Raw genomic sequence first — 27,125 nt, 5'->3', positions numbered from 1 at the left:
TAGGTCATTTCCTTCAGCTGAAATTTTCATTTTTAATTCTCTGGATTTTTGCTCAGGATTAAACCTTTCAGACGAATAGAATTTAATATAATTGTTTACCATTTACCATTTTCATATCTTTTTCTTGGGCTCATGAGGTGACTTTGGAAACCTCCATATACGGGCGGAAAGTCATAATTTATTTGAGTTCAGTTGAGAATCGGATTATCTGGACCTGCATTTCTTCATACCATAGGTGACAGTGAGATTGATGGAAGTGATGCTGTTTGAAAAACTAAGAAAAATATCTAGAAAGAAGTCTAAAATTTTGGTTTTGGAAGATTTTAGTCCCAATTGGTAGAGCGGCAAAGAGCTCAGAGTATCATCTTTTCACATTTCTCCAGGTTTTTAACTTTTCTATGCCTCTGTTTACTAATCTGTAAAATGAGAATAATAATATTACCTATCTCATAGGGTTATTTTGAAGATTAAGTGAATTAACACTATGTAAAACACTTAGAACACTGTCTGGCACATAGTAAATTCTCAATAAATGTTGTATATAATTTTTATTTATGAGTTGAGCATTCTTAACATCCTTTATTCTTCCTCCTAAAAATTCTTTCCCTTAAGGTTAAATGATAGTGAAATTGAACGACAACATTTTAAGGACCAAGATATGTATTCTGATAAATCTGATAAAGAAAATGATCAAGAACATGATGAGTCTGACAATGAGGTGATGGGGAAAAGTGAAGAAAGTGACACAGATACATCAGAAAGACAAGATGACTCATATATCGAACCCGAGCCTGTTGAGCCTTTAAAGGAGACTACCTACACTGAACAGAGCCATGAAGAACTTGGAGAGGTAGAAGTCTGTTATTTTTAGAGATTCTGAATTTTCATATTCTTGGGAGTTGTTAAATGAAATTGAAGATATTATTTGCTTCATCTATTGCCTATTTTTCTGTGATGGAATGTGATATTTTAAAAGTTGCACACATATGAAATATATTAGGATTTACAAACAACTAAACACAAATACTCACATAAATACCAATATATTCCATTAAATTTAAAGTTTACATTTTCTTCAAGCTTGATTTTGAAGTAGGATATTGCTTGATGTCATTGCCAGTGCAAAGTAAGTTGCAAGGAAGCATGAGTTTATAACTTTGTTATTGCCAGTGCATCATGGAAGTAAATGCAGTGTAAAATAATAGGCTATAATATTTTTCTAGTGGATCTCTTGTATATATTGTTCACTTTGATGTCTTTTTCAGCTACCCTTTTTACCTAAGTTTTATAGCTATAGATTTTATTACTTTTTGTTTCCACATTTAAAGAATGCTTGGAGTAGTCCTGAAAAGAATTCATATTTTCAACATAAGCTGGCTTGTTTACATATCTGTCTGAAATAAATGTAATGTTTTGGTAATTTTCATTAATTGATAAAGGCAGGTGAGGCTTCTCAAACAGAAACTGTGTCTGAAGAAAACAAAAGCCTTATCTGGACACTATTGAAACAAGTCCGTCCTGGCATGGACCTATCCAAGGTGGTTCTGCCTACATTTATTTTGGAACCCCGTTCTTTCCTGGATAAACTTTCAGATTACTACTATCATGCAGATTTCCTCTCTGAGTAAGTAGATTCTTATTTCTTAAAATAGACAATACTTCATGATTTTAGAAGCTGTCAAGAGTACTATTTTCAGTTATCATTCCTTTCCAAAATCAGGCTCTAATGACACATCACTCTCTGTTCTCTACCACTTCTTAGTAAGAAGCATATTTAATACTTTGCTATAATGTTACCGTTTATGAAGGGAAATTGAGATATCCTAAGCTTGAGGAAAACAAGAATTCTACCCTTTACTGAACACTGGTGTTATAGGCTCCTTAACCTCAGTTCACTAACCTAACACAGAGAGAGGTGATTGGCATCATTTGTTCTCCTCTATGAAAGCCCTTGTTCAGTCCCATCCTGGGGCCTCTGTTTTTGCTCATACTTACCTGTCTGCATGCTTGTGAGGTATGTATGGCTTACCAGAACTAAAATGCCCTGCCAGTTGCTAGCTTTTGGAACAAATCCTTCTTTTCTTTGCTTCTGAAGCTGCCAGCTGATCCTGAGTATAATTTTGAAGAAGGCACACCTAAAGGAGGCAGAGGAGGTGCTGTCCACCTCTGTCCCAGCAATTTCTTGGAAAACCAGTAAACTTTGCAAGGAACAGCAACTTTGTGTCCATGCTTCCAATTCTTACCTGATGCCCCTATTCTACCAATAATAGTGTTTCAAGGCACTGTACTTTCTGTGCCACTGATATCTGGCCCTGTGACCTGATTTTTAGAATCTTTATCGATACTAGTTTCTGTCTATAAATTTCATGAGCAAACATTGAAAAAAATAATAAGCTGAGTCAAAAGATAATCGATAAACTGGGAAATTTTTGCAAATTTCATCATAGACAAAATGTTTAACCTCCCTAAAAAAAGCTTTTAAAATTTGAATGAAAATGATTCTATAGAAAAGGAAACCTATAGAAAAAGGAGTGGAAGAAATTACCGGTCAGTTGGAAAATGAAGAAATAGGAACAGTCCTTAAACATGTAAAAACCTCATGCAAAATAAGGAAAATGTACACTTGAATTATAGTAAGTTATTGTTGTTTTTCCATCACATTGACAAAAAGTCAAAAATCTTTTATATCCTAGTTCTAATATCTTCTGTACTTTTATCTGTCTGGAAATTCATTTCTCTCAGAATATAAGGCAAATTCCTGTGATTCACAAGATCTTGAGAGATGCCCCCTGTCCCAAATAGAAAGATTGTACTTTTCTGGCATTACACACTGTTGCCAAGGTTGTGTTGGCAACCAGGGGTGATCATGCACTACCATGCGCAGTGCAGACTAGCACAGCACCCTGAAGGTAATCTGGCAGTATTTACCAAAAGTATAGATGCATTCATCATTTGATACACTAATCTCACTTCTGGGAATAACTCCTACAGATATAATGCCACATATACAGAATGGCATATACACAAGATCGTTGCAGCAGTGTTTGTAATAATAAAACATTAGATATAACTCCAGTGTCCAGCACAGTGTACTGATTAAATAATGTGTGACACATCCACCCATATAAGGAAGAATTCCATAAACTGATCTGGAGGGACCTCCAGAATTGTGTGTGAAAAAAGCAAGGTGTACAGAAGAGTATGTATAGTTTGCAAACCTTTTTGAGGAAAAACAGGACTGTTTGTTTATATATGCTTGTTTATGCCTAAAGAAAACTTAGAAGGAAACTTTTTTTAAAAGTTACCTATAGAAGGTAAGTAGGAACAGTGTGGAGAGATGGGGCAGTAACAAGACATGTGTACTTCTTTATATTGCTTTGACTTTTGAACTATATATATTTAATTTTAAAATAAAATTGCAGAATAAGGGAATTTAAACCAAGATGGACAGAGAGCAATCAGAGGGTTGCTACTCCAGAAAAACACAAGCTTTCAACTTAGCACAATTGTCAATAAGCCTAGGTCTGTGCTCTTCTGTCTCACGTCTCATTTTTTAAAAAATCACCACATTGGACTGTCAGACATGCTTGTGAAACATAAATGCCTTTTTGTAAATAAGGGTATAGTAACTACATTACAAACAGAAAACAGCAATAACAAAAACAACTTCTCAGTAAAATTTACTTCAGACATACACAATCAGGTTTTTGCAATGATTACAACAACAGCAGAACTGTATGGGGGGCAGCTGAGTCATGGCTCCTACAAACTTTTTTAAAATGAAAATTACTCTTTGATTATCCATTATTCTGGTTGAGTTTTTATTCTGGAAAATCAGTTGATAGTACACAAGAGCAGGTTGAAGAATAAAAATAGATTAAAACCTTCTGTATTGATTTAATTATTTTGACTCTGCTTCATATTTGTAATTTGAAACTTCTGTGTTTTGTACTAAGGACTGCATACCCATAAAATCCTATATTTAGATAGGTACTTTGCACAAAAGAGGCTAACGTCAACGTATGTCCTCCCCTATGTGCACTACAGCACCCACCAGTTACCATTGATCTACTCTAACATCAACAACTGAAAATGGACTCAACCAAGTAAACATTAGTCCTTCACTGACATATGAGGCTGAAGACTTCTATCAGAATTGTTAATGAGGCTGCTTGGCCACTGCCTATCATTGCAAATGCTAGAAATCACACAGTGCATGAATCCAAAATCCATTTTTATTTTTTTCAATCACAATTTTCACAGAGCCACTAACAACATCTCAGGTTCTGCAGAATCCCAATTCAGAAACATTGGTTTGGAGAGTTTCCAAAATCTACTTTAGCGAAGACCCGGGCAGTGTACCAAAGAATGGGAAAATGTGACCAGGTTAAGAAAAACAGAAATGGATTTACATGGTTGAAAATTGATTACATGCTTGTTTTGTCATCCATTTAAAATAAGAATTATGTTTTCCAATCATATTTCATACTCAGTTATTAGTTAATAAATGTGAGAGAGAATTTGTGATTTATTTTGTAAAATTTTTGTTTACCATTTTGTGTTTTAGGGCTGCTCTTGAAGAAAATCCTTATTTCCGTTTGAAGAAAGTAGTGAAATGGTATTTGTCAGGATTCTATAAAAAGCCAAAGGTAATGTTTGTTTGTATTTTATTGTCTTTAGTGTTTTATGAGTGCTTTATATTTTATGTAATCTGTAGATTGTTAACGATTACATTACTGGGCTTCTTTGACTTAGCAAAATTGCAAAATACCTGATGATTTAGACCTGTATTATGATTGAAGTCGTTTAATTTTATTTAATGTAAATTTTATTTACTCTGAAGTTTTATAAGGATGGTTCCCACATGGTACAGTTAAACCCATTTTGACTAGTTTAAGCTATTTTGAATCCTTTGTATTTGTAATTTGAAATTGCATTTTTTTTTTAAACCAGGGACTGAAGAAACCTTATAATCCTATACTTGGTGAGACTTTTCGTTGTTTATGGATTCATCCCAGAACAAACAGCAAAACTTTTTATATTGCTGAACAGGTATTAGAAATGCATGTATGGAAACAAAACTTATCTGGAAGTTACTGGAATATTTTTATAGAAAATATTTACTCAGTAAACTCACTATTATTTAGCCTTTCTTACTTGTGCACATTTGGTAAACATTTAACCTTTTAGTATTAAATACTACTAAATGTCATATTCATAGGTATTATTATTACACTCATGGAATCCTTTGACCAAAAATAAATATTTATTTTTCCTTTGCTATACCCCCTGCCCTTTTTTTAATGTTTTTTTTTGGCCGAACTCGTATTTCCAAAACAACTTTTGATCATGCTCAGAATTATTCAGTGGTGTGGCATTCATTTGTCTGGCATTCAAAGTCCTCTATATCTTTTCCAAATTTATCTCAAATTAATACCTTTCTAGTTCTCCACAGTAGTCAAACCTGTGCAGTTCATGACTAGGTAACCTGATCTCACACTTTCTTGCTTCATTTTTAAATTTAATTCTCCCACTCCAGTATTTCTTCTTAGCTATTCTTTATCAAAACAAACCCTGACTCACTTATCCTTCATGATCCAAATGACTGCAGCTCCCAGTGATTTTTCCCTTCTCAAACTTCTGTATTGTTTTTGTGATTATCCATTAAGCTATTATTTTAACATTCGTATCATTTACCTTTTTACAGAATGTTTATTTTCCTAATTGAATTGTTAGCTTCTTTAATTCCCTCTTCTCCCCTGTGATACCTCTCTTTTTGTTGTATACAGACAGAAAATATTTTAGTTTTTAAACTTTCATTAATTTGAACTCATATACATCCATAATCATGACTTTCAGTCTTCTGTCTGCATAAACTTGAGGAATATGACATTCTCTTTCAATAACAGTGGCTCCTTATTATGGTAATTCTCACTTTGAGTGTAAGGAGAATGAGAAGACCGTGTATTCTTTGGAAAACCTTCTTCTAGAGGTTTTGATAACCCCCTGAAATCAAAACCACTCATCTATATTAAATTTTTTAAAAGTCAGTGATTTAATTCTTCATGAAATTAAGAAGCTTGAGATGCTGATTTTAGTTTGTCTCATGTAAGAGAACATAAGAGGTAAATATATTGTTGAAGGCATTAGATTATTAAATAACGTGTTTTTTATTTTTGTTTCTTATAGTCATTCAGTAATGCATATGAAGACTAATCACTATATTAGTTATCCATTGCTGTCTAAAAAATTACTGCCAAAACTGAATAGGTTAAAGCAGCATTTATTATCTCATATGATGAGTTTCAGGAGTCCGAGATCTGCTTAGCTGGGTGGTTCCGGCTCAGGATTTCTAATGAGCTTGCAGTCAAACTGTCAGCCAGCTTTGCAGTCATCTACAGGCTTGACTGGACAGGAAGATTCATGTCCAGGTTCATCATATGGCTGTTGACAGAAGAACTCAGTTCCTCATCACATAGGCCTCTCTGTAGGGTTTTTCACAATCTCAAAGATGGCTTTTCAGAACTAATGATTGAGAGATCGGCAGAGAGAGCCCCCAATGTGGAAGGTGCTTTGTAACGTAATTTCAGAAATTACGTAGTATCACTTCCACACAAACCAATTTCAGTACAATATAAGAGGGGCCTATGTGAATACCAGGAGTGTAGGTCTCACTAGGAGACAGGAAGCTGGTTACTATAACCATCAATATTTAATTTTACTGCTTATTAAATGTTTTTTCTTACTCATTATAAGACTTGAACTTTTGATAATGGCACAATAATATGCTTATCTTTTTATACTTTATATAAACATGTTTTTATATTTTATATATGCATGTTTTTTCTTGTGTTTAATAGGTGTCCCATCATCCACCAATATCTGCCTTTTATGTTAGTAATCGAAAAGATGGATTTTGTCTTAGTGGTAGTATCCTGGCTAAGTCCAAGTTTTATGGTGAGTTTCCCCCTGTCCCAACTTGCACCCATTCCTGGGAGGTATTATTTTCTGGTGAGCTTTTATTTAGTAAGTGTCATGGGCTATTTGCAACATGGAGTTTGTCATTTTAAGTATCATCTTTCCTTGAATAATGGCTTTTTTCTGCTCACTCATAAAGGTGTGGCTTATGTATTCATCACATATATGTAAATATATCATAAACATCACTTATGAAAAGACAGAATGATTGCCCATTATAGCCCTTTAGTGCATAAAGTATTTCTTTTGCCTTTAGTCTGACCAGTTTTTTGTGTTTCATCTCAGTGTATCTAAGGGATCAGTCTTTCTATTGTAGTCTTTGAACAGAGAGGAAGAATTCAAGTATGTTTAGGAGACCTGGCCCAGGGTCAATCGGTAAATATATTTAACTTTGGACTAAATAACATACCCAAAAAAACTGTTTGCAAGTACAAGGGAAAATAGAGAAAAGGTTATAGTAGGAAACATTAATACAAAAACTTTGACAGTTCAAACAAATCATTGCCAAAGCTATATACCAGTAAAACATATATAACCTTAAAATGCTTTTATATAGTTTTTTAAAATGTTTAAATGAAGAACAATTAAATTTCAACCAAAGAATTTTAAACCTGAGTGAAAAAAATTATTATGATAAAAAAGGAAAAATAAAGTATGTAAACAGAAATCCAAGGTTTGGTTACCTGAGCATGTGGTGAGCCCTAGTTAAGTCTGCCACAGGGATATCTAAGAGTAGTTTTTGATCAGGAACCTGGTATGTGTTATATTTCTTTAAGGTATCTTTTATTTCCCTTGATGTTTGTTTTCATTTGGTTTTGGGGTTTTTTATTGTTTTGGTTTTTTAACCTTGTTTTGTTTAAGATGGTGATTGCTTGTTTTTTTTTTTCCCTTAAGTTTATATGTATTTTATATTTGATATATTTCTTACCTACTTCACCTTTCATCCCTCCATTGTTCTACCCTGACTATAGTATAAATGGCTTTTCTGAGTGTGTGTTCTAACTTTATAGAAATTTTTATTGAGTACAATGTGCATAGCTTGCTTTCTGGGATTACTTCATCAGTGGGCCTTTTTTCTGTGTTATGGTACAATTTATATACATTAGAGCTATCTGTTCCTTTATAATTTGAAAGAGTCTATTAAATCTAGAATGAATTTAAGATTGTCAGAATTGGTTAACCTATAGGTAAATTCAAAAGACATTTTTTCTTATTTTTTCCTTTTAATACATGTAACTGTTCAAAACAGAAATGTCAGCATTATCTTGTGAGTTTTATAACATATGCAGATTTAACACACGTAACTGTAGTATATAAGCCTGGAAGAGAATGGACCTAGAAGTAGTAAAATTTTCTTTTCTATATAAAGTGGTAAAAGATTAACTGTAAGTGAGTACAATGGCACAATCTCGACTCACTGCAACCTCTGCCTCCCGGGTTCAAGCAATTCTCCTGCCTCAGCCTCCCTAGTACCTGGGATTACAGGTACCCACCACGACGCCCAGTGAATTTTTGTATTTTTAGTAGAGATGGGGTTTCACCATGTTGGTCAGGCTGGTCTTGAACTTCTGCCCTCAAGTGATCCACCCGCCTCAGCCTCCCAAAGTGCTGGGATTACAAGCATGAGCCACTGCACCCAGCCAACTGTGACATTTTGAAGATAAATATTGTAATCCCTAAAGCAGTGGTTCTCCTCAGGAGACATTTGGCAATGTCTGAAGACATTTTGGGTTCTCACAGTTGGGAGATCCAGTAGGTAGATGCCAGAAATGCTGCTAAACATCCTACAATGCACAGGATAACTCCCTACAACAAATAATTATCCGGTCCCCTAAATGTCAGGAATGCTACCATTGAGAAGCCCTACACTAGAGCAAACACACACACATGAAGAAAAATCACCACCAAAAAGTATAGGCAAAAAGTCAGTAAGAAAATTAAAATGAAATTATTTGAAAATTTTAAACAATAGTTTAAATAATTTGTAAAAGAAACAGGAAAGCCCAATCAAGGAACAAAAATCAGAGGGGACAGATAGAAAACACATAGCAAAATGATAGACCAAAACCCAATAATATGATTGTATCAGTCTTAATGGCCCAAATAATCTCATTTAAAGACAGTGATTATCAGATTAGCTAAAACAGCAAGGACCAACATACCTTAAATGTAGACACACAAATAGTTTGAAAGTAAGTGGAAAGTAGGCCGAGCATGGTGGCTCAGTCCTGTAATACCAGCACTTTGAGAGACCAAGGTGGGTGAATCACCTGAGGTCAGGAGTTCCATACTAGCCAGGCCAAAATGTAGCCTGTCTCTACTAAAAATACAAAAATTAGCTGGGCATGGTGGTATACACCTGTAATCCCAGCTACTCGGAGTGCTGAGGCAGGAGAATCACTTGAACCCGGGAGGCAGAGGTTGCTGTGAGCTGAGATCATACCACTGCACTCCAGCCTGGGCAACAAGAGCAAGATTCTGTCTCAAGAAAGAAAAAAAAAAAAAGAAAGTAAATGGAAAGTAAAAGTTAAAAGCTAAACTATGCAAGTATTAAGTACAAGTAGAGTTGAGTGAGTATATTAATAAAATAGATTTCAAGACAAAAACATGTTAGTAGAGATAAAGAACATTTCATAATGAAATAAAAAGGTTCAGTTCTTCAGGATAACATAATAATCATAAATGCCTATGTACCTAAGCATAGAACTTCAATATGAAGCAAAAACAGAATTAAAAGAGACAGAAATTTGAAATGGGCAGATTTTCTTAAGAGATACGCATTACCACGGCTGACCCAAGAAGTGGTGTAAAATTGTAATACTCTTATATCAGATAAATTGATTTAGTAATTTAAAATGTTTCTTCAAGGATATACTCCAGGCCCACATGTCTTGAGTTCTTCTAAAGATTTAAGGCAGAAATAACAGTTCTACACAATTTTTGGCAGAAAATAGAAGAAAAAACAGTCCTCAGATCATTTTATGAGACCAAGATTATCCTGATCCCCAAACCAGAGATTACAAGAAAATAAACTACAGATCTAATATCCTTTATGAACATACATGCAAAAACTCTTAAGTAGTAACAAATCAACATATAGGAAGAATAATATATGGACATATACATATAAGTAAAAGTATCATGATCAATATATTAAAAGAATAATATATCATGATGAAATTGATTTTGTCTCGGGAATAGAAGGTTGGTTTATCATCTGATAAAAATGTAATTTACCATATTAATAGAATAACAGAGAAGAAAAGTACGATTTCAATAGATACAGAAAAATGATTTGACAGAATTCAACACCTATTTATTTCTTAGTCCTCAAGAAACTAGGACTAGATTAAAGGCATCTATGAAAAATACATAGCCAACTTCATACTTTTAGGGTGAAAACTGAATAATTTCTACCTAAGATCAAGAGCAAGGCAGGGATGTTTACTCTCATTACTTCTATACATAATTGTATTAGAGGTCCTAGCCAATGCAGTAGGCAAATTAAAGGGAAAAATAGCATACTGATTGAAAGGAAGAAGATAAGCCGTTTATATACCAGATTATATAGAAAATCTTCAAGAATATACAAAAAAGCTCGTATAACTAATAAGTGAATTTAGTAAGGTCTCAAGATGCATGGTCAAAATAGAAAAATTAGTCATATTTCTATATACTAGAAATGAATGCTTGCAGAAGTGTGTGTGTGTGTGTGTGTATATATATATATATATTTTTTTTTTTTTTTTTTTTTTTGTGAGACAGTGTCTTACCATGAGGGATCCTCTCATCTCAGCCTCCTGAGTAGCTGGAATTACAGGCACACATCACCATGCCTGGCTCAGAATGAAATTTAAAAGCAACTCCAATTATAATAGCATCCAAATAATATATTTAAAAATAAATTTAATAAAAGATGTAAGTCCTATATACTGAAGACTAAAACATCGCTGAGGAAAATTAAAGAAGATCCAAATAAATGGATAGATAGACTATGTTTATATATTGAGATATTTAATATTAAGATAATAGAGCTCCATTAATTGAGCCATAGACTCACTGCAATCCTAATCATAATCTTGGCAGGCTTTTTTGAAGATATTGGCAAATTGACTCTAAAATTACTTTGAAAAGCCAAGGACCCAAAACAGCCAAACAATTTTGAAAAAGAACAAGAGGTCTTTCACTGCCTAATTTTAGTATAAAGCTAAGGTAATCATTACAGTGTGGAATTGATGTAATGGTAGATATATAAATTAATGGGATGGAATAGAGTTCAGATGTAGACCTGTACACATGGTCAAATGTTTTTTGACGTGGGAGAAATGATTGTCCAGAGTTAAACATGCATGTACCGTAAACTCAGAAATTCCACTCCTAGGTATTTACCCATGAAAAAATGAAAATAGATGGCTACATAAAGACTTGTACATAAATATTCTTAAGTATACACAACATTATTCATAATAATTCAGGACTAAACACAACTTAAGGACCATCAACTGGTAAGGAAATGTCACAACTACAGAATGCTAACTAACAATAAAAAGGAATAGAATTCTTATACAACAATGTGGGTGAACCTGAAAGACATTGTGCTAATTGAAGGAAGTAAAACATAGCAAGCTACATCTTCTATAATGCCATCTGTACAGAATTCTAGAATAGGTAAAGCCAGTGATTTAAAATGGACCAGTGGTTTCCTGGGGCTGAGGGAAAGGATTGACTGCTCAGGGGCAAGGAGGAACTTTTTGGGGATAATGGGAAGTTCTGTATCTTGATTGTGGTGGTGGTTATATCACTCTGCAATTTCCAAAACTCGAATTTCACACTTAAAATGGGTTAGTTACTGTATGTAAATTTATACTTAAGTAAAACTGAGAATAGAAGGAGAGAAAATGCATACAGGAGAAAACTTAGAAGAAATTACCATAGTATTTTATTGTTGACTATATTTTGGTGCTTTATATTTTTTATTTTTCTAAATTGTCTATAGGATTATTATATCAATTATAAGCATTTAAAGCTTGAGATTTGTAAAGTAATGTGACTTACAGCTAAAAAATAATGGTTTTATTCAAAAAAGAAAATTAGGCTATTCGGCGAAACAGTGTTTTATTAATATTAAGTATTCTCCATGTTTTCTCATTTTCTTATAACTCTCATAAAATAGGCCGGGTGCAGTGCCTCATGCCTGTAATCCCAGCACTTTGGGAGGCCGAGGCGGGCAGATTACCCAAGGTCAGGAGTTAAAACCAGCCTGGCCAACATGGGGAAACCCTGTCTCTACTGCAAATATAAAAATTAGCTGGGTGTGGTGGTACACGCCTGTAATCACAGCCACTCGGGAGGCTAAGACAGGAGAATTGCTCAGCCCTGGTGGTGGAGATTGCAGTGAGTCGAGATCACTCCACTGCACTCCAGCCTGGGCAACAGAGTGAGACACTCCATCTCAAAAAAAAATTTTTTTTAATTATAAAAAAGCACATAACTGTATCTTTTAAAAGTAGTCATTATGTAAAAATGAGAATAAGGATGAAATATGTTTTGGATATAAAGTAATGAATACATGTTTGGGCACATTGAGATTGAGACATTTTTAAGACTTTCCACTGTAGATGTCTAGTAGGTGTTCTAAATATATTTTGTTTGTTTTGAATTGGTTGAATATGTTTTGTGAAATTTAATAAACAACATTTTATTTCAGGAAACTCATTATCTGCAATATTAGAGGGAGAAGCACGGTTAACTTTCTTGAATAGAGGTGAAGATTATGTAATGACAATGCCATATGCTCATTGTAAAGGTAAATATTTTCTATACTTGAGTTAGATATTAAGCTTTCCTTTTAAGTAAATGTATGTAGCTGTGATTTGTTATGCTTTGTGATTGATGGAGTCAAACCTATATTTTGTTTGAAAGCATCCTTGGTTTACAGATATTTAAGATTATTGCTATCATTTGCTGAATATTTCTGTGGTGAATTAATTCACCTGTAATGGACCTTTTTGTGATGTATATTTTAGTCAGAAGAGACTGACTTATCATAATGAAATTTCTTTGCACTTACCTGATGTGCAAATTTTCAAATTTGACAAAACTGTCTGTTATTTCAGAATCTGTAAAGATGATTTTCTTCTTTTTGCACCACCATGCTTTTTAAAAATTTTAATTTACTATTTTTTAGTGTACCAAGTTTTTAAAAGATTTTTCTCACCCTCATTTGGCAATTTCTTAATGTATTATGCTTTTTGACCCATTATTTAAAATACAGATAAGGGTGTTACATAATAATTGTCATCTACAACATTACAACATACTAGGCACCCAACTATTCAATGCATTTATTTAATCATTTCAGCAGCTCCTATAAAATAGAAATATTATTATTCCCTTTTTATAGAAGAGGAAAAATGAAGCACAAAGAGGCTTAATGTATGCCTGAGATCACACAGCTAAAATGCAGCAAGTCAGGATCTGAACCCAGGTGGTTTACCTCTGCATTCTGAACTTTCAACTGTTTTGCATCAGTTTAGTGTGGTCATGATGTGTATCCTCCCTTCCAACCGGTTTCTTAAAATCTTAAAAATAACTTTTTTGGTAATTATCCTCTATTTTGGGAACATAGAAATTATTCAGTATGAAAAGTGGGCAAAGGATACGAACAGACACTTTTCAAAAAAAGCTCATTATCACTGGTCATTAGAGAAATGCAAATCAAACCACAATGAGATACCATCTCATGCCAGTTAGAATCGTGATCATTAAAACGTCAGGAAATAACAGATGTTGGAGAGGATGTGGAGAAATAGGAACACTTTTACACTGTTGGTGGGAGTGTAAATTAGTTCAACCATTGTGGAAGACAGTGTGGCAATCCCTCAAGGATCTAGAGTTAGAAATACCATTTGACCCAGCAATCCCATTACTGGGTATATACCCAAAGGGTTATAAATTATTCTATAAAGACACATGCGCATGTATGTTTATTGCAGCACTATTCACAGTAGCAAAGACTTGGAACCAACCCAAATGCCCATCAGCGATAAACTGGATAAAGAAAATGTGACACATACACACCATAGAATAGTTTGCATCCATAAAAAAGGATGAGTTTATGTCCTTTGCAGGGACATGGATGAAGCTGGAAACCATCATTCTCCGCAAACTAACACAGAAACAGAAAATCAGCCACCACATGATCTCACTCATAAGTGGAAGTTGAACAGTGAGAACACATGGGCACAGGGAGGGGAACATCATACACTGGGACCTGTCGGGAGGTGGGGGGCAAGGGGAGGGATAGCATTAGGAGAAATACCTGATGTAGATGATGGGTTGATAGGTGCAGCAAACCACCACGACACATGTATACCTATGTAACGAAGCTGCACGTTCTGCATATGTATCCCAGAACTTAAAGTACAATTTAAAAGGAATTATTTGATATGGCCTTATTTCACAGTTGAGAAACCTGGGAGGGTTGAATCTTATTGAAGGCCAACCCAGCATGTACAAAAGAGGCTAACTTACGGCCTCAGTCTAGATTATTCTTAGAGCTTGAAGTAAGCATGGAGTGAAATATCTTTAATTATGAATTGATAAGAACAAATATATTTAAATTTTCTATCATTTAGAAAAAATAAAATTATGTTCCATGTAGATATCCATGCCCATACTTAGCTAACAATAGGGAAAATTTTTTATAGCAATGCATGGAAAAAGAAAAGAAGTTATAACCGCTTGTGAATGAGCATATGAAATGATTTTTATAAGCTGTTTCACCCTGTATGTTTTCTAAGGTATGTTCCCCCAAGTCACTAGCCTCACAAATTGTTTTGTAAAATAAGAGTTCCATAGCCAAATAAGTATGAGAAACATTACATAGTCTGTTCCCCTCTCAAAAGATAATATTGTACGTTGCATGTTAAAGGCTGCCTTAACATCTTAGACCAACAGCACATACACAACCTGTTTAGCTTTGTTAAACCTAGAGTTTCCCCAGCTTTTAAACACAGAACTTATTCTGTAGTTTTTTTGTTTGCTTTGCTTATGCATTTGATTCTTGTTATTTGCAGTGGTTATATAAAGTCACCACTGAGTTAGCAAATACTGAGCCATTGCTCCTGGGGGGAGTATGAGATTGGATTCGTGTGAGCCTCTTGTCCTAACATTTTCATCAACCAGTCAATCAGTACATAACCTTGTTTTATGTGTGCTTCTATTTAAAGAAACCTGATGTCATTATAACATTAATTACATATTATTGAGTCATTAACCTTGAACTAACAGTCAATAGAACTAAAACCTACATGTAGCTTTTAACACACATTTTCCCTATAAGATACATTATAGCTTTCTTGCACTTAGGAACACTAGACAGCAGTGCAACACTACATGTGGGTCCACTTTAAACAGCAGAACCACCAATGAAAAGCACAAAAATGTGAAAACATGGTAGTAAATACACTGCAAAAAGGACACTTTTTTTTTTTTAACAATGTGGAAGCTGAAACAAGGAAGAGTGTTTGCCTTGCTCAACCTCAGCTCAGAATGTGTGCATCAGGTGACTCAAATTTTTCACTACTCTGCACATGTCTCCAAATGACTACAGAAGCACTCTGGGTATTGATATTTTACTGAGTAGGTGAATTTACAGATAGGGAATCTGCACATAATGTGAATCAGCTGTTATCTATTTATATCCCACAGAACCATCTTTATGTCTATATTATAGATTTTCATTTGAGTGGGACAGAGTGATTTTGAATTACGTTCCTCCTAAAAGGAGATTAGATTACTAAACTGTTTATTGTGAGCCATATACATATAAATTTTTTGTCAAATCTTTTTCCTTTAGGAATTCTTTATGGTACAATGACACTGGAGCTTGGTGGAACAGTCAATATTACATGTCAAAAAACTGGATACAGTGCAATACTTGAATTTAAACTAAAGGTTAGTAGAGATAATAGTAGGTATCACCTAACTAGAAGGAGAGCCATACAATAAATATTGAATAATGGGCACCATGTATTTCCTAATTAAGGACTAAATGTAAGAAAACAATTTACGTCAGGTCAAAGATAAGAGCATCTAAGGGATAAGGACAAGGCTAGGTGAGTATCTTCGGATAGCCTAAGATAGCAGCCTTGGAAAATTCAAATTAACACAAAGACATTTTTTGTTTTTCATCTTAATTAATAAAACTGTGGGTATTATATAGAAGATGAGATTTAAGAAGTGATTAGACAGAAATTTCTTAATAAATTAAAGGATTGTTTTTACCAAATACTAGAAGATATGTGTCATCTTGCAGTCTAGCTGTGTAAACTAAGGCACAGTTGTATTAGTCACTATTTCTATGTAATAAATTACTCTAAAACTCAACAGACTTAATAACTGTGCTGTTCCTTGTGAGTTCTATGAGTCAAACATTTGGACAGGGCATATTGGGAATAGCTTATCTCTGCTTCATAATGTCTGGGGTCTCAGAAAGACTTTGTAGGCCATGGGTGACTCAATAGTTAGGGACTGTAATCACCTGAAGACTTACCACTACATATCTGATACCTGGTCTAGGGTGACCGAAGGACTAGGACTGCTAATCTGAGCACCTGTATACACGGCCTTTCCATGTGACTTGGTTTCCTGACAGCATGACAGCCTCAAAGTAGACTTCTTACTTGGCAGTTGAGGGTTTCAAAGTGCAAGTGCCCCAGTGAGCAAGGCAGAAGCTGCATTTGCTTTCTATGACCTAGTCTGAGAAGCCAAATTATATCGCTTCCACTGTCATCTATTATTTGGAGAATTATAAGACCACCCAAATTCAAGGAGAAGAAATATAGACCCCACTTCTCATTGGGAGAGTGGCAAGGTCTCCTTGAGGAAGAGTATGTGAGCTGGAGGGGAGAGGGTACCTATTGTCAAGGCCATCTTTGGAAATTTTTGTCTGCCTCAAAATGAAAGGGAAATTTGAGAACTTAATGTGAATTAATTGTTCTTGAACAATAGTATATTATGTTCAGATAAAAATATTTCTGTGAACTATATTACTAAATTGATGCTATGTTGATATCCAGCTGATAAGCAATTTTGCTCTAATGAAAAAGACCTCTTAAGTATTATTTGATGCAATGTCTTTTTTTTATTTTTCTTTCACCTTGGCAAAATTTTGCTTGTATGGTGATGATAATGTTTGAAGATCATGATGAATGAGTTCTTAAGTATGTATGACGCCTTTAAGTATTACATTGGAGCATCAAAATTTTGTCTCTAAGGAGAGACGTTAGGTATTATAGTAACTCAAAATATATTCCTTCTAATTTTATTTTTTGTAGGCTTTTTTTAGCTATGTATTTTACTTTTGTTTATTTTTTAAGGAAGGGGTGTTATTTATTTCAATGGATCGTTTAATTCCCTTAGGTTTACTGAGTTGTTATTGCTTAAGATAATGTCACATTGATAGGGCACAGTCTTGACAGTTAGGTGAGGACACAGGATTTGAGCATACATGGAACATGAGTCAGTTATATCAATGTGATCTTTCTTCATATGTTTATTTTCATTTAACATAGTCTGCTTGTTTTATCCTATTTTTTCATAGCAGCAATTCAGATTTCTTATTAAACATTTCTAACTGAAATTTGAGTCAGTATTTTTTACTGCTTGTGCATTCAAGAGCACTGTAACTATGCAAGTAATTTTTGTTTTTTTTTGTTTTGGTTTTACGTTATATGTAAATATAAGTGCTAAGTAAAATGTTTTAACATTTTCTCATTTGAAAGCCATTCCTAGGGAGTAGTGACTGTGTTAATCAAATATCAGGGAAACTTAAACTGGGAAAAGAAGTCCTAGCTACTTTGGAAGGACATTGGGTAAGTATTTTGTATTGTAAAGAATTTTACTTCCACTGTCGTCTATTATTTGGAGAATTGTAAGACCACCTAAATTCAAGGAGAAGAAATATACATCCCACTTCTCACTGGGAAAGTGGCAAGGTCTCCTTGAGGAAGAGTATGTGAGCTGGAGGGGAGAGGGTACATATTTTTGTAAAGGATTTTATTCTGTGGGAAAAAAAAATAACAATCACATTTAAAATTTAAAACTTATTCCATTGCTGAAAACATCACTATTTAACATAAGCATCAGCTTAATAGCAGATATTTTGGTGTTGATCTGTTATCAACAATAATGAATTTTATGTAATATTTTATTTCCAAAACTTTAAAATCAGTAGAAATAGCTAACACTTATATATATGACTTACTGCATTATTTAAGAATGTTACTCATATTAACTGATTTAATATTTATAACATATAACCCTATGAGGTGAGTATATAGGTGCCATGACCATTTTATTATTGTTTATTATTGTCCCCATTTTATAGAAGAGGACACTGAGGCACAGAGAGTTCACATAATTTGCTCAAAGTAAGTGGTGGAACAAGAATTAAAGCCCAGGAACCCTGGCTCCAGGGCTGTGCTTTTATGCACAGCACTCTACTGCCTCTCACATAGAAGAAAGAGGCATAGTTCCAATTAGTTATATTCCTTTCAGTGGAACATGGAAAGGATATAGTGGTGTACGAGAGCAATGGTTTTTATTTACTTCTGTGCTAACCTAAATTCATATTTATGTAATTTTGTTAAGAGACACTTAAATGAATAAAAAGAATCATGGCACTGCATGGATATACCGTACTATGAGCACTGAGTATATGCTCCTTGCTGCATACAGTAAGCAGAAAATGTTGAGAAATATGAGAAAGTGAAACTGTATTTAGGGACTCCGCTAAGTGGCCACATACACTCTGAAAATTTTTTTTAATTGCCTTAAATCTGAGCATCTTCTGGAAAAAAAGTAGCAGTCATTTTTAAAAAACGAAATTTCTGTCTAGGTGGGGTGACTCACACCTATAATTCCAGCACTTTGGAAAGCTGAGGTAGGAGGATTGCATGATCTCAGGAGTTTGAGATCAGCCTGGGTGACATAACGAGACCTCTTCTCTACTAAAAATAAAAATAAAAAAATTAGATGGGCATGATGGCACATGCCTGTCCCAGCTACTCAGGAAGCCAAGGCAGGAAGATTGCTTGAGCCTGGGAGGTGAAAGCTGCAGTGAGCCATGATTGTGCTACTGCACTCCAGCCTGGGTGAGAGAGCAAGACCCTGTCTCAGATAGATATAGATGAGAGAGAGAGATGAGAGTGAGAGAGAGAAAGAGAAGGATGGATAGACAGGTAGATAAATTGGATAGGTAAAATAGATTAGATAGATAAGGTAGATAGCACCGCTGCACTCCAGCCTACACAAGAGAGTAAGACCATCTCTTAGATAGAAAGATTATTCGATAGAGATAGACCTCAAATTTTTAATGCTAGGAAAGCCTCTTTCAGAGGGATGTGTATGTGTATGTATGAGTATATTGAAACCATGGATAGTCAATAGCATCTCATTGTAGCTGCAACAAATACTATGCTCTACTTTGACAGTTTGGAGATGGTTATTGAGGCTTTGCATGTAATGTTTGAAATTTATGAAGTAAAACTTGTGAAATATCACAAACTGGATATTCAACCAAATTCTTTTTCATTAACTAGTATTATGTATTCAATCTTAATGTTTTTATAAAAATGATAAGCAACATGGGGCTTTTGGAAAAGTGCTAGTTACATTTGTTTTTAAAAATGTTTTTAACTGGAGGATTAACCAAAAGAAATTCTCACCATCATATTACTATACTATAAAATTGCCTTCTAAGTATAATTCTCTACATTAATTTTGAATTTCTTTAAATATAGGATAGTGAAGTTTTTATTACTGATAAAAAGACTGATAATTCAGAGGTTTTCTGGAATCCAACACCTGACATTAAGCAATGGAGATTAATAAGGCACACTGTAAAATTTGAAGAACAGGGAGATTTTGAATCAGAGAAGTAAGTATACTGTTTTACAGCTAACTTCATAAGGATCAGAGAGTAGTTTTTCAATTCCTTAATGAAATGGTCATTTTGTCACCTTTCTTCTGTCATATCTTAATTCAGCAAAATAGTTTATCATTTGTGGAATGTGACAGTATTCTGTTTCTGTGTATAAGAATGTCAAATAAATATAATATATATCGTCTTGCTTTTCTGTACCTCAAAACTACTCATGTTTTTCTTTATCAACTTCTCCAGAACCTTAAAAAAAAAAAGTTTTTGTTTAAATAAGATTACAGGACTAATTAGTGACTCTTAGTTTCTACCTGGCAACTGTTTTCTAACCTAGTTTAGGCATTAGAACTCTAGGTAAAGGGAATGGTGCAGAATCTACTTCTGTACCATTCTCTGAAACAAAAATAAAGTTACTGGATGGACTGGCTTCTAAAGGACTTATTAGTTGGATAATAATTAAGGCTATCATTTCTGTTCTTAAGTCATGAACTTTTTTGAATCAAAAATATTATATACACATTCCCCATTTTATTGTTATTATATCTTTGTGTTAAGAGAAAGAGACTTATGTATAAAAGATACTTTGCTAGGCACTAAACACTCATTATGCAACTTAGTCCTCCCTACATGTTCCCACATACATATTATTCTCTCTCATGAGAATTCAAGTGTGTGTGTACCTTCCTTTCTACACTCAAAATTAAGGTTGTCAAAGATGGAAGAATGTGTATGTACCAGTTCTAAATATTCTGCCATAACCACTTGATGTTCTTTATCCAGAGATAAGCTTTGCCAAGGCATACATAGGATAATTTTTGAGAGTGTATAATTCAGCATATTTGAAGATGAGGAAATGAGACTTAGGATAAATAACTTTAAGTGCACCAGCTAAGAAGTGGCAGCTCTAGGACTTGACTCAAGTCTATCTGATCCCAAAGCCTTTTCTTCTGGTTTTAACATGCTGCCTTTCTAGATGGGTAGGATATAGATATACTTTTATTTAACAGAAGAAAGAACTAGTAGAGGATATCATTTTACCTCAGTAGTCTTTTCTGTTAAACCAGTGGTTCTCAACACTGGCAATACATTAAAATATTTTGGGGAAACATTTAAAAAATGTATCAATACTTGGGCCTGACCCCAGAGATTCTGATTATAAAAGATCTCTGATAATTCATGGATCCAAACTTGAGAAGCACTGCATTACGTTAATGGATCTTTCTGAAGCCAGTTGATGTTAAACAGTGTAAGAATCATCTAGGAAGCTTGCTTAAAGCATAGATTCCTGAACTTTACCTTCATTACATTCCTATCATCTTGAGCCAGCAACACTTATTACCATGAGTTTTAGAGTCTATATAGTAAGTTTCTCTTGCCAAGTAAAAATAAAATTAGTCTCCACTTATGAACTTAGTTCATAGAGAGTCCCTCTCTCTACTCAAGGGACTGAATTTGTATCTTGACTCATTTCTAAGCCTATGAGCATAAGTATTGTCAAAGCCAGAAATTCATGTGAGCATTTTTTTCTCTACAAGGGGATTGAAGCCTGTTCTATATAGATTTTATTTTCTGTTGCATTTTTAATACTATTTTTGCACATGTATTAGACTCTGGCAACGGGTAACTCGAGCCATAAATGCCAAAGACCAAACTGAAGCTACCCAAGAGAAGTACGTTTTGGAAGAAGCTCAAAGACAAGCTGCCAGAGATCGGAAAACAAAAAATGAAGAATGGTCTTGCAAATTATTTGAACTTGATCCACTCACAGGAGAATGGCATTACAAGTTTGCAGAGTAAGTAACTTAAAATAGTGTATTTCAAACAGTATATTATTAGCATGGTTTATTGCCTTTATTTCTAGAATATTTGTTGCTGGAGTAGTTTTTAATTAAACCATGTATATTAGTGTGAGATTTTTAAACTTGGTTTTGCATTCATTATAAGCTTGACTCTATGATAGTAGTTAGCCTATAAAATGAGGGTCCAAAGATTAGATATGGGGAAATCTCATTATTAGAACTACGTATATAATTATTAATAAAATTGAATCATATAATAGAAAATTTTAAAGTTCTTTGTTTAGTCATTGAGCAAATGGTATTTTTTTTTTCCATTTATGTAGTACCCGACCATGGGACCCACTTAATGATATGATACAATTTGAAAAAGATGGTGTTATTCAGACCAAAGTGAAACATCGTACTCCAATGGTATGTAATAAAAAACCAGATACACTAGATACATAAATTTGTTAAATCTTTAGTATCTGTAACAACCAACATTTAAAATTTGGTTTCAAAATGTAAAATTTGGGGTGAGCAAAATAGGCAGCTCTGAACTCTTGTTACCCCAAAAAAACATCAGAAAACAAGCAAAAACTGTCAACTCAGTTTGCCAGAACTCTGGAAAACAGTCAGAGGTGTTCAGCAACCAAGTGAACACTGGATCAAGAAAGTGCAAAGAGAGGAAAGCTTTATGGCATTTTTCCTGCCCTTGCCCCAGGTCCTTCCCAGTGCAGTAGCAGTCTTGAAGGGCCCCTGCATTGCCAGTGTAAGTTCCTAGTTCCAGAAGGAACAGAGTGGACCTCAGACACAATTGTGTATGTCTGTCCTAAGCTGTCAGGATACTACCTGAAGGACTTACACAGGCACTCATCTCTGAGAAAATCAGTAAAGACAAGTTACTCAAGGGAGCCAAACAAATTCTGGAGCTGAAAGGTATAATGAAAATGAAAATTCACCAGAGATATTCAAAAGCAAATATAAGCAAGCATAAGACAGGATCAGGAAACTTAGAGATAAGATCATGGAAATTATCCAGTCTGAGGAGGAGAAAGAAAAATGAATGAAGTGACATGAACAGAGCCTAAAGGACCTGTGGGACACCATCAAATGGGTTATCATTGCATTATGGGAGTTCCACAGAGAGAAGACAGAGAAACAAATGAAGAATATTTAAGGAAAGAAGACCCCCAAATCCCTAAATTTGGTGAAAGATATAAATCTACAAATTCAAGAAGCTGAACAAACTCCAAGTAGGATGATCTCAGAGAGAACCACACCACGGCAAACTGTCAAAAGCCAAAGAGAGTCTTAAAACCAGCAGAGAGAAGCAACTTATCACATACATCAGGGATCATCCATAGGATTAACAACCGATTTCTCATAGAAACCATGGAGGCCAGAAGGCAATGAGATGACATATTTAAAGTGGTAGAAGAAAAAACTTGTCAATCAAGAATTCTATATCTGGCAAAACTGTCATTCAAAAATGGGGGAGAAATTAAGACATTCCCAGATAAAAGCTGAGGGAGTTCATTACCACTAGACCTGCCCTACAAAAAAATGCTAAGGGAAATCCTTCAGAATAAAATGAAACTCAAAGCTGTATGAAGTAATATTTTCAGTAAATAGTTGGGCAAATATAAAAGCTAGTGCTGTTGTAATTTTAGTTTGTAAGTCATCTTTTATTTCCTACAGGACTTAAAAAATAAATGAATGAAAAATAACTTAATTACATATCTTTGTTATCAGACATACAATGTATAAAGATATAGTTTGTTACAACATAAAAGCAGAGAGGATGGAGCTGTATAGGAGGAAAGTTTTTGTGTACTACTGAAGTTAAGTTGGTATCGACTCAAACTAGATTGTTGTAGAGGTAGGTGTAAATGTCATCCCCATAGTAACCACAAATAAAATACCTTAAAAAATACACACAAAAGAAAATGAGAAGGGAATCAAAACAGTTTACTACAAGAAATAAACACAAAAGCAGGCAGTAATGGAGTAAATAAGAAACAAAAAACATATATGACATATAGAAAGTAGCAAAATCAGAAGTTCTTATCCATAGTCACTTTAAAATGTAAATAGATTAAACTCTCTGAGCAAGACAAATTGTAAAAATTGATTAAAATAAACATAACCCAACTATATGCTGTGTACAGGAGATTCACTTTAGATCCATAGACAGAGTAAGATGAAAGGTTAGAAAATAATATTATGTGCAAAATAGCAACTAAAGGAAAACTGAGGTGGCCAATAGTAACCAAAGGAAAACTGAGGTGTTTATACTAATGTCAGACTACATAGACTTTAAGTCAAAACTTGTTACAAGAGACAAAAAGGAACATGGCGTATTGATAAAAGGGTCAATTCATATATATGTATATACACACCAATCAACAGAGCCCCAAAATATACAAAGCAAACTGACAGAATTGGAAGATAGAAACAGCTCTATAACAATAGATGGAAAATTCAGTAAATTACTTTTAGCAATGGGTAGAACCTCTAGATAGAAGATCAATAAGGAGGAAATGGATAACTTGAACCACACTGTAAACCAACTTGACCTAGCAGACACACAGAACAATCCACCCAACCACGGAAGAATGCACATTCTTCTCAAGTATACACGGAACATTCTTCAGGATAGACCATATGTTACACCATATAACATGTCTCAGTAAATCCCACCTACTCAGGTGATTGAGGCATGAGAATCATGTAAACCTGGGAGACGGAGGTTGTAGTGAGCCGAGATCACACCATTGCACTCCAGCCTGGGCAACAGAGTGAGACTCTATCTCAGAAACAAACAAAACAAAACAAAACAAAAAAAACTCAATGGGTCAAAGAAAAACACAAGGGAAATTAGGTAATCCTTAGACAAGTGAAAACAAAAATACAGTATAACAAAACTTACGAGATGCAGCAGAGGTAAGGAAAATATATATCTGTGAACATCTACATTAAAAGAGATCTCAAATCAATAACCTTACTTCATACCATGAGAAACTGGAAAAAGAAGAAAAAACTAAACCCAAAGCTAGCAGAAGAAGAAAATAATGAAGATTAGAGTACAGATAAACAGAATAGAGAATAGGAAAAAAATAGAATTTGTGAAACCAAACCAAAAGTTGCTCTTTGATAAAAATAAAATCAATAAACCATCAGCTAGGCTGAGGAAGCAAGAAAGAAGACAACAAATGACTAAAATCAGCAATTAAAGTGGCGATGTTACTACCAATCATAAAGAAATAGAAGGGATTATGAGAGAACACTATGAATAATTGTATGCCAACAAATCCCTAGAAACTCACAAATTACATAAACTGACTCAAAAAGAAACAGAAAATCTCAATAGAGCTGTAACAATAAAGAGATGGAATCAGTAACCAAAAACCTCCAAAGAAAAATTCAAGATCAGATGGCTGCACTGGTGAATTCTACAAAACTTTAAATAACAAGCACAAATCCTTCTCAAACTCTAAAAACTAGAAGAGATGGGAACATTTACTGACTTATTCTCTGAAGCTAACATTACCCTAATGTCAAAGCCAGATAAAGACATCACAAGAAAATAAAATTACAAACAATAACCTTTATAAGTAAGATTCATACATCCTTAACAAAATAGTAGCAAACAAAATTCAGTAGCATATTAGAAAGATTACACACCATGACCAAGTGGAATTTATTCCAGAAATGCAAGGTTGGTTCCACGTAAGAAAATCAATGTAATATATCACATTAAGAAGGGGGGAAATCACATGGTCATCTCAATTGACATAGAGAAAGCATTTGACAAAATCCATCACCCTTTCATAATCAAAAGAAAGACCTCATAAAACTAGGAAGAGAAGAGACTTCCTCAACATGATTAAGGGCATGCATGAAAAACCCACAAATAGTAGACTCAGTGGTGACAGGTTGAAAGCCTTCCCCGTAACATCAGGAACAAGACAAACATTCCCACTTTCACCACTCCTATTTACCATTGTACTGGAAGTTCTAGCTAGAGCAAGAAAAAAAAAGAGAAGTCATCAAAATTGGAAACAAAGAAGTAAAACTATCTCTAATTAACAGGTGACATTATCCTATATATAGAAAATCCCAAAGAATCCATAGAAAGCTACTAGAGCTAATGAACTTAAGAAAAATTGCTGGGAATAAGATCAACACACAAAAATCAGTTATGTTTCTAACAGTAAAAACTCTCGAAATTAAGAAAGCAATTCAATGATAGCATCTAAAAGAACAAATTTAACCAAGGAACTGAAAGACTTCTACAGTGAAAACTATAAAACATTGCTAAAGAAATGAAAGAACATTTAAATAAAGGGAAAGACACCTCATATTCTCAGGTAGAAAAGGTTAATATTGTTAAGATTTTGGCCAGGCACAGTGGCTTATGCCTGTAACCTCAGCACTTTGGGAGGCTGAGGCAGAGGAATTGCTTGAGCCCAGGAGTTTGAGACCAGACTGGACAACATGGCAAAACTCTGGCTCTACAAAAAATAGAAAAATTAGCTGGGCATGGTGGCACATGCCTGTAGTCTCAGCTACTTGGGAGGCTGAGGTGGGAGGATCTCCTGAGCCCAGAGAGGTCAAGGCTGCAGTGTCGTGACGGCACTACTATACTCCAGCCTGGGTGAGAGTGAGACCCTGTCTCAGAAAAATAAGAATATAACAGTACTACTCAAAGCAACCCACTGATTCGCCACAATCCCTGTCAATGTTACAAACCTTTTTTTGCAAAAATGGGAAAGCAGATCCTCAAATTCACATGGAATTGCAAGGGACCACAAATAGCCGAAACAATTTTGAAAAAGAAGTATAAAGAGAACTCTCACTTTTCGATTTCAAAACTTACTGTAAAGCTACAGTAATCGAAGGAATGTGGTACTTATGTAAGAACAGGCTTATTGACCAATGGAATAGAATTGAGTGTCTAAATGTCAAGCTAGACATCCATGGTCAATTAATTAATTAATTAATTAATTTTAATTATACTTTAAGTTCTGGGATACAAGCACAGAATGTGCAGTTTTGTTACATAGGTATACACATGCTATGGTGGTTTGCTACACCCATCAACCCGTCATCTATGTTAGGTATTTCTCCTAATGCTATCCCTCCCCTACCCCCCGACCCACCAATAGGTCCCGGTGTATGATGTTCCCCATCCTGTGCCCATGTGTTCTCATTGTTCAGCTTCCACTTATGAGTAAGAACATGCGGTGTTTGGTTTTCTGTTCTTGTGTTACTTTGCTGAGAATGATGGTTTTCAGCTTCATCCATGTCCCTGTGAAGGACATTAACTCATCCTTTTTTATGGCTGCATGGTATGCCATGGTGTGTATATGCCAGATTTTCTTTATCCAGTCTATCACTGTTGGGCATTTGGGTTGGTTCCA

General features: G+C 34.5%; 1 protein-coding gene across 2 annotated transcripts in view; it reads left to right on the top strand.

The window, feature by feature from the left end:
- Positions 1-27,125, top strand: part of OSBPL8 (oxysterol binding protein like 8) — an 82,481-nt gene that overhangs the window by 41,434 nt on the left and 13,922 nt on the right. For both annotated transcript variants that reach the window (XM_021922632.2, XM_017946019.3), the window contains exons 8-18: positions 613-850; positions 1,440-1,624; positions 4,568-4,649; positions 4,954-5,052; positions 6,861-6,957; positions 12,686-12,784; positions 15,839-15,936; positions 17,766-17,855; positions 19,785-19,921; positions 21,529-21,714; positions 22,044-22,131. In XM_021922632.2, coding sequence (XP_021778324.1) covers positions 613-850; positions 1,440-1,624; positions 4,568-4,649; positions 4,954-5,052; positions 6,861-6,957; positions 12,686-12,784; positions 15,839-15,936; positions 17,766-17,855; positions 19,785-19,921; positions 21,529-21,714; positions 22,044-22,131 — 1,399 coding nt within the window. The remainder of the gene's footprint in view (positions 1-612; positions 851-1,439; positions 1,625-4,567; positions 4,650-4,953; positions 5,053-6,860; positions 6,958-12,685; positions 12,785-15,838; positions 15,937-17,765; positions 17,856-19,784; positions 19,922-21,528; positions 21,715-22,043; positions 22,132-27,125) is intronic.

This window comes from Papio anubis, chromosome 9, assembly GCF_008728515.1.
Source record: "Papio anubis isolate 15944 chromosome 9, Panubis1.0, whole genome shotgun sequence".
Classification (NCBI taxonomy): Eukaryota; Metazoa; Chordata; class Mammalia; order Primates; family Cercopithecidae; genus Papio; species Papio anubis.
This window is presented reverse-complemented; position numbering and strand designations above follow the sequence as displayed.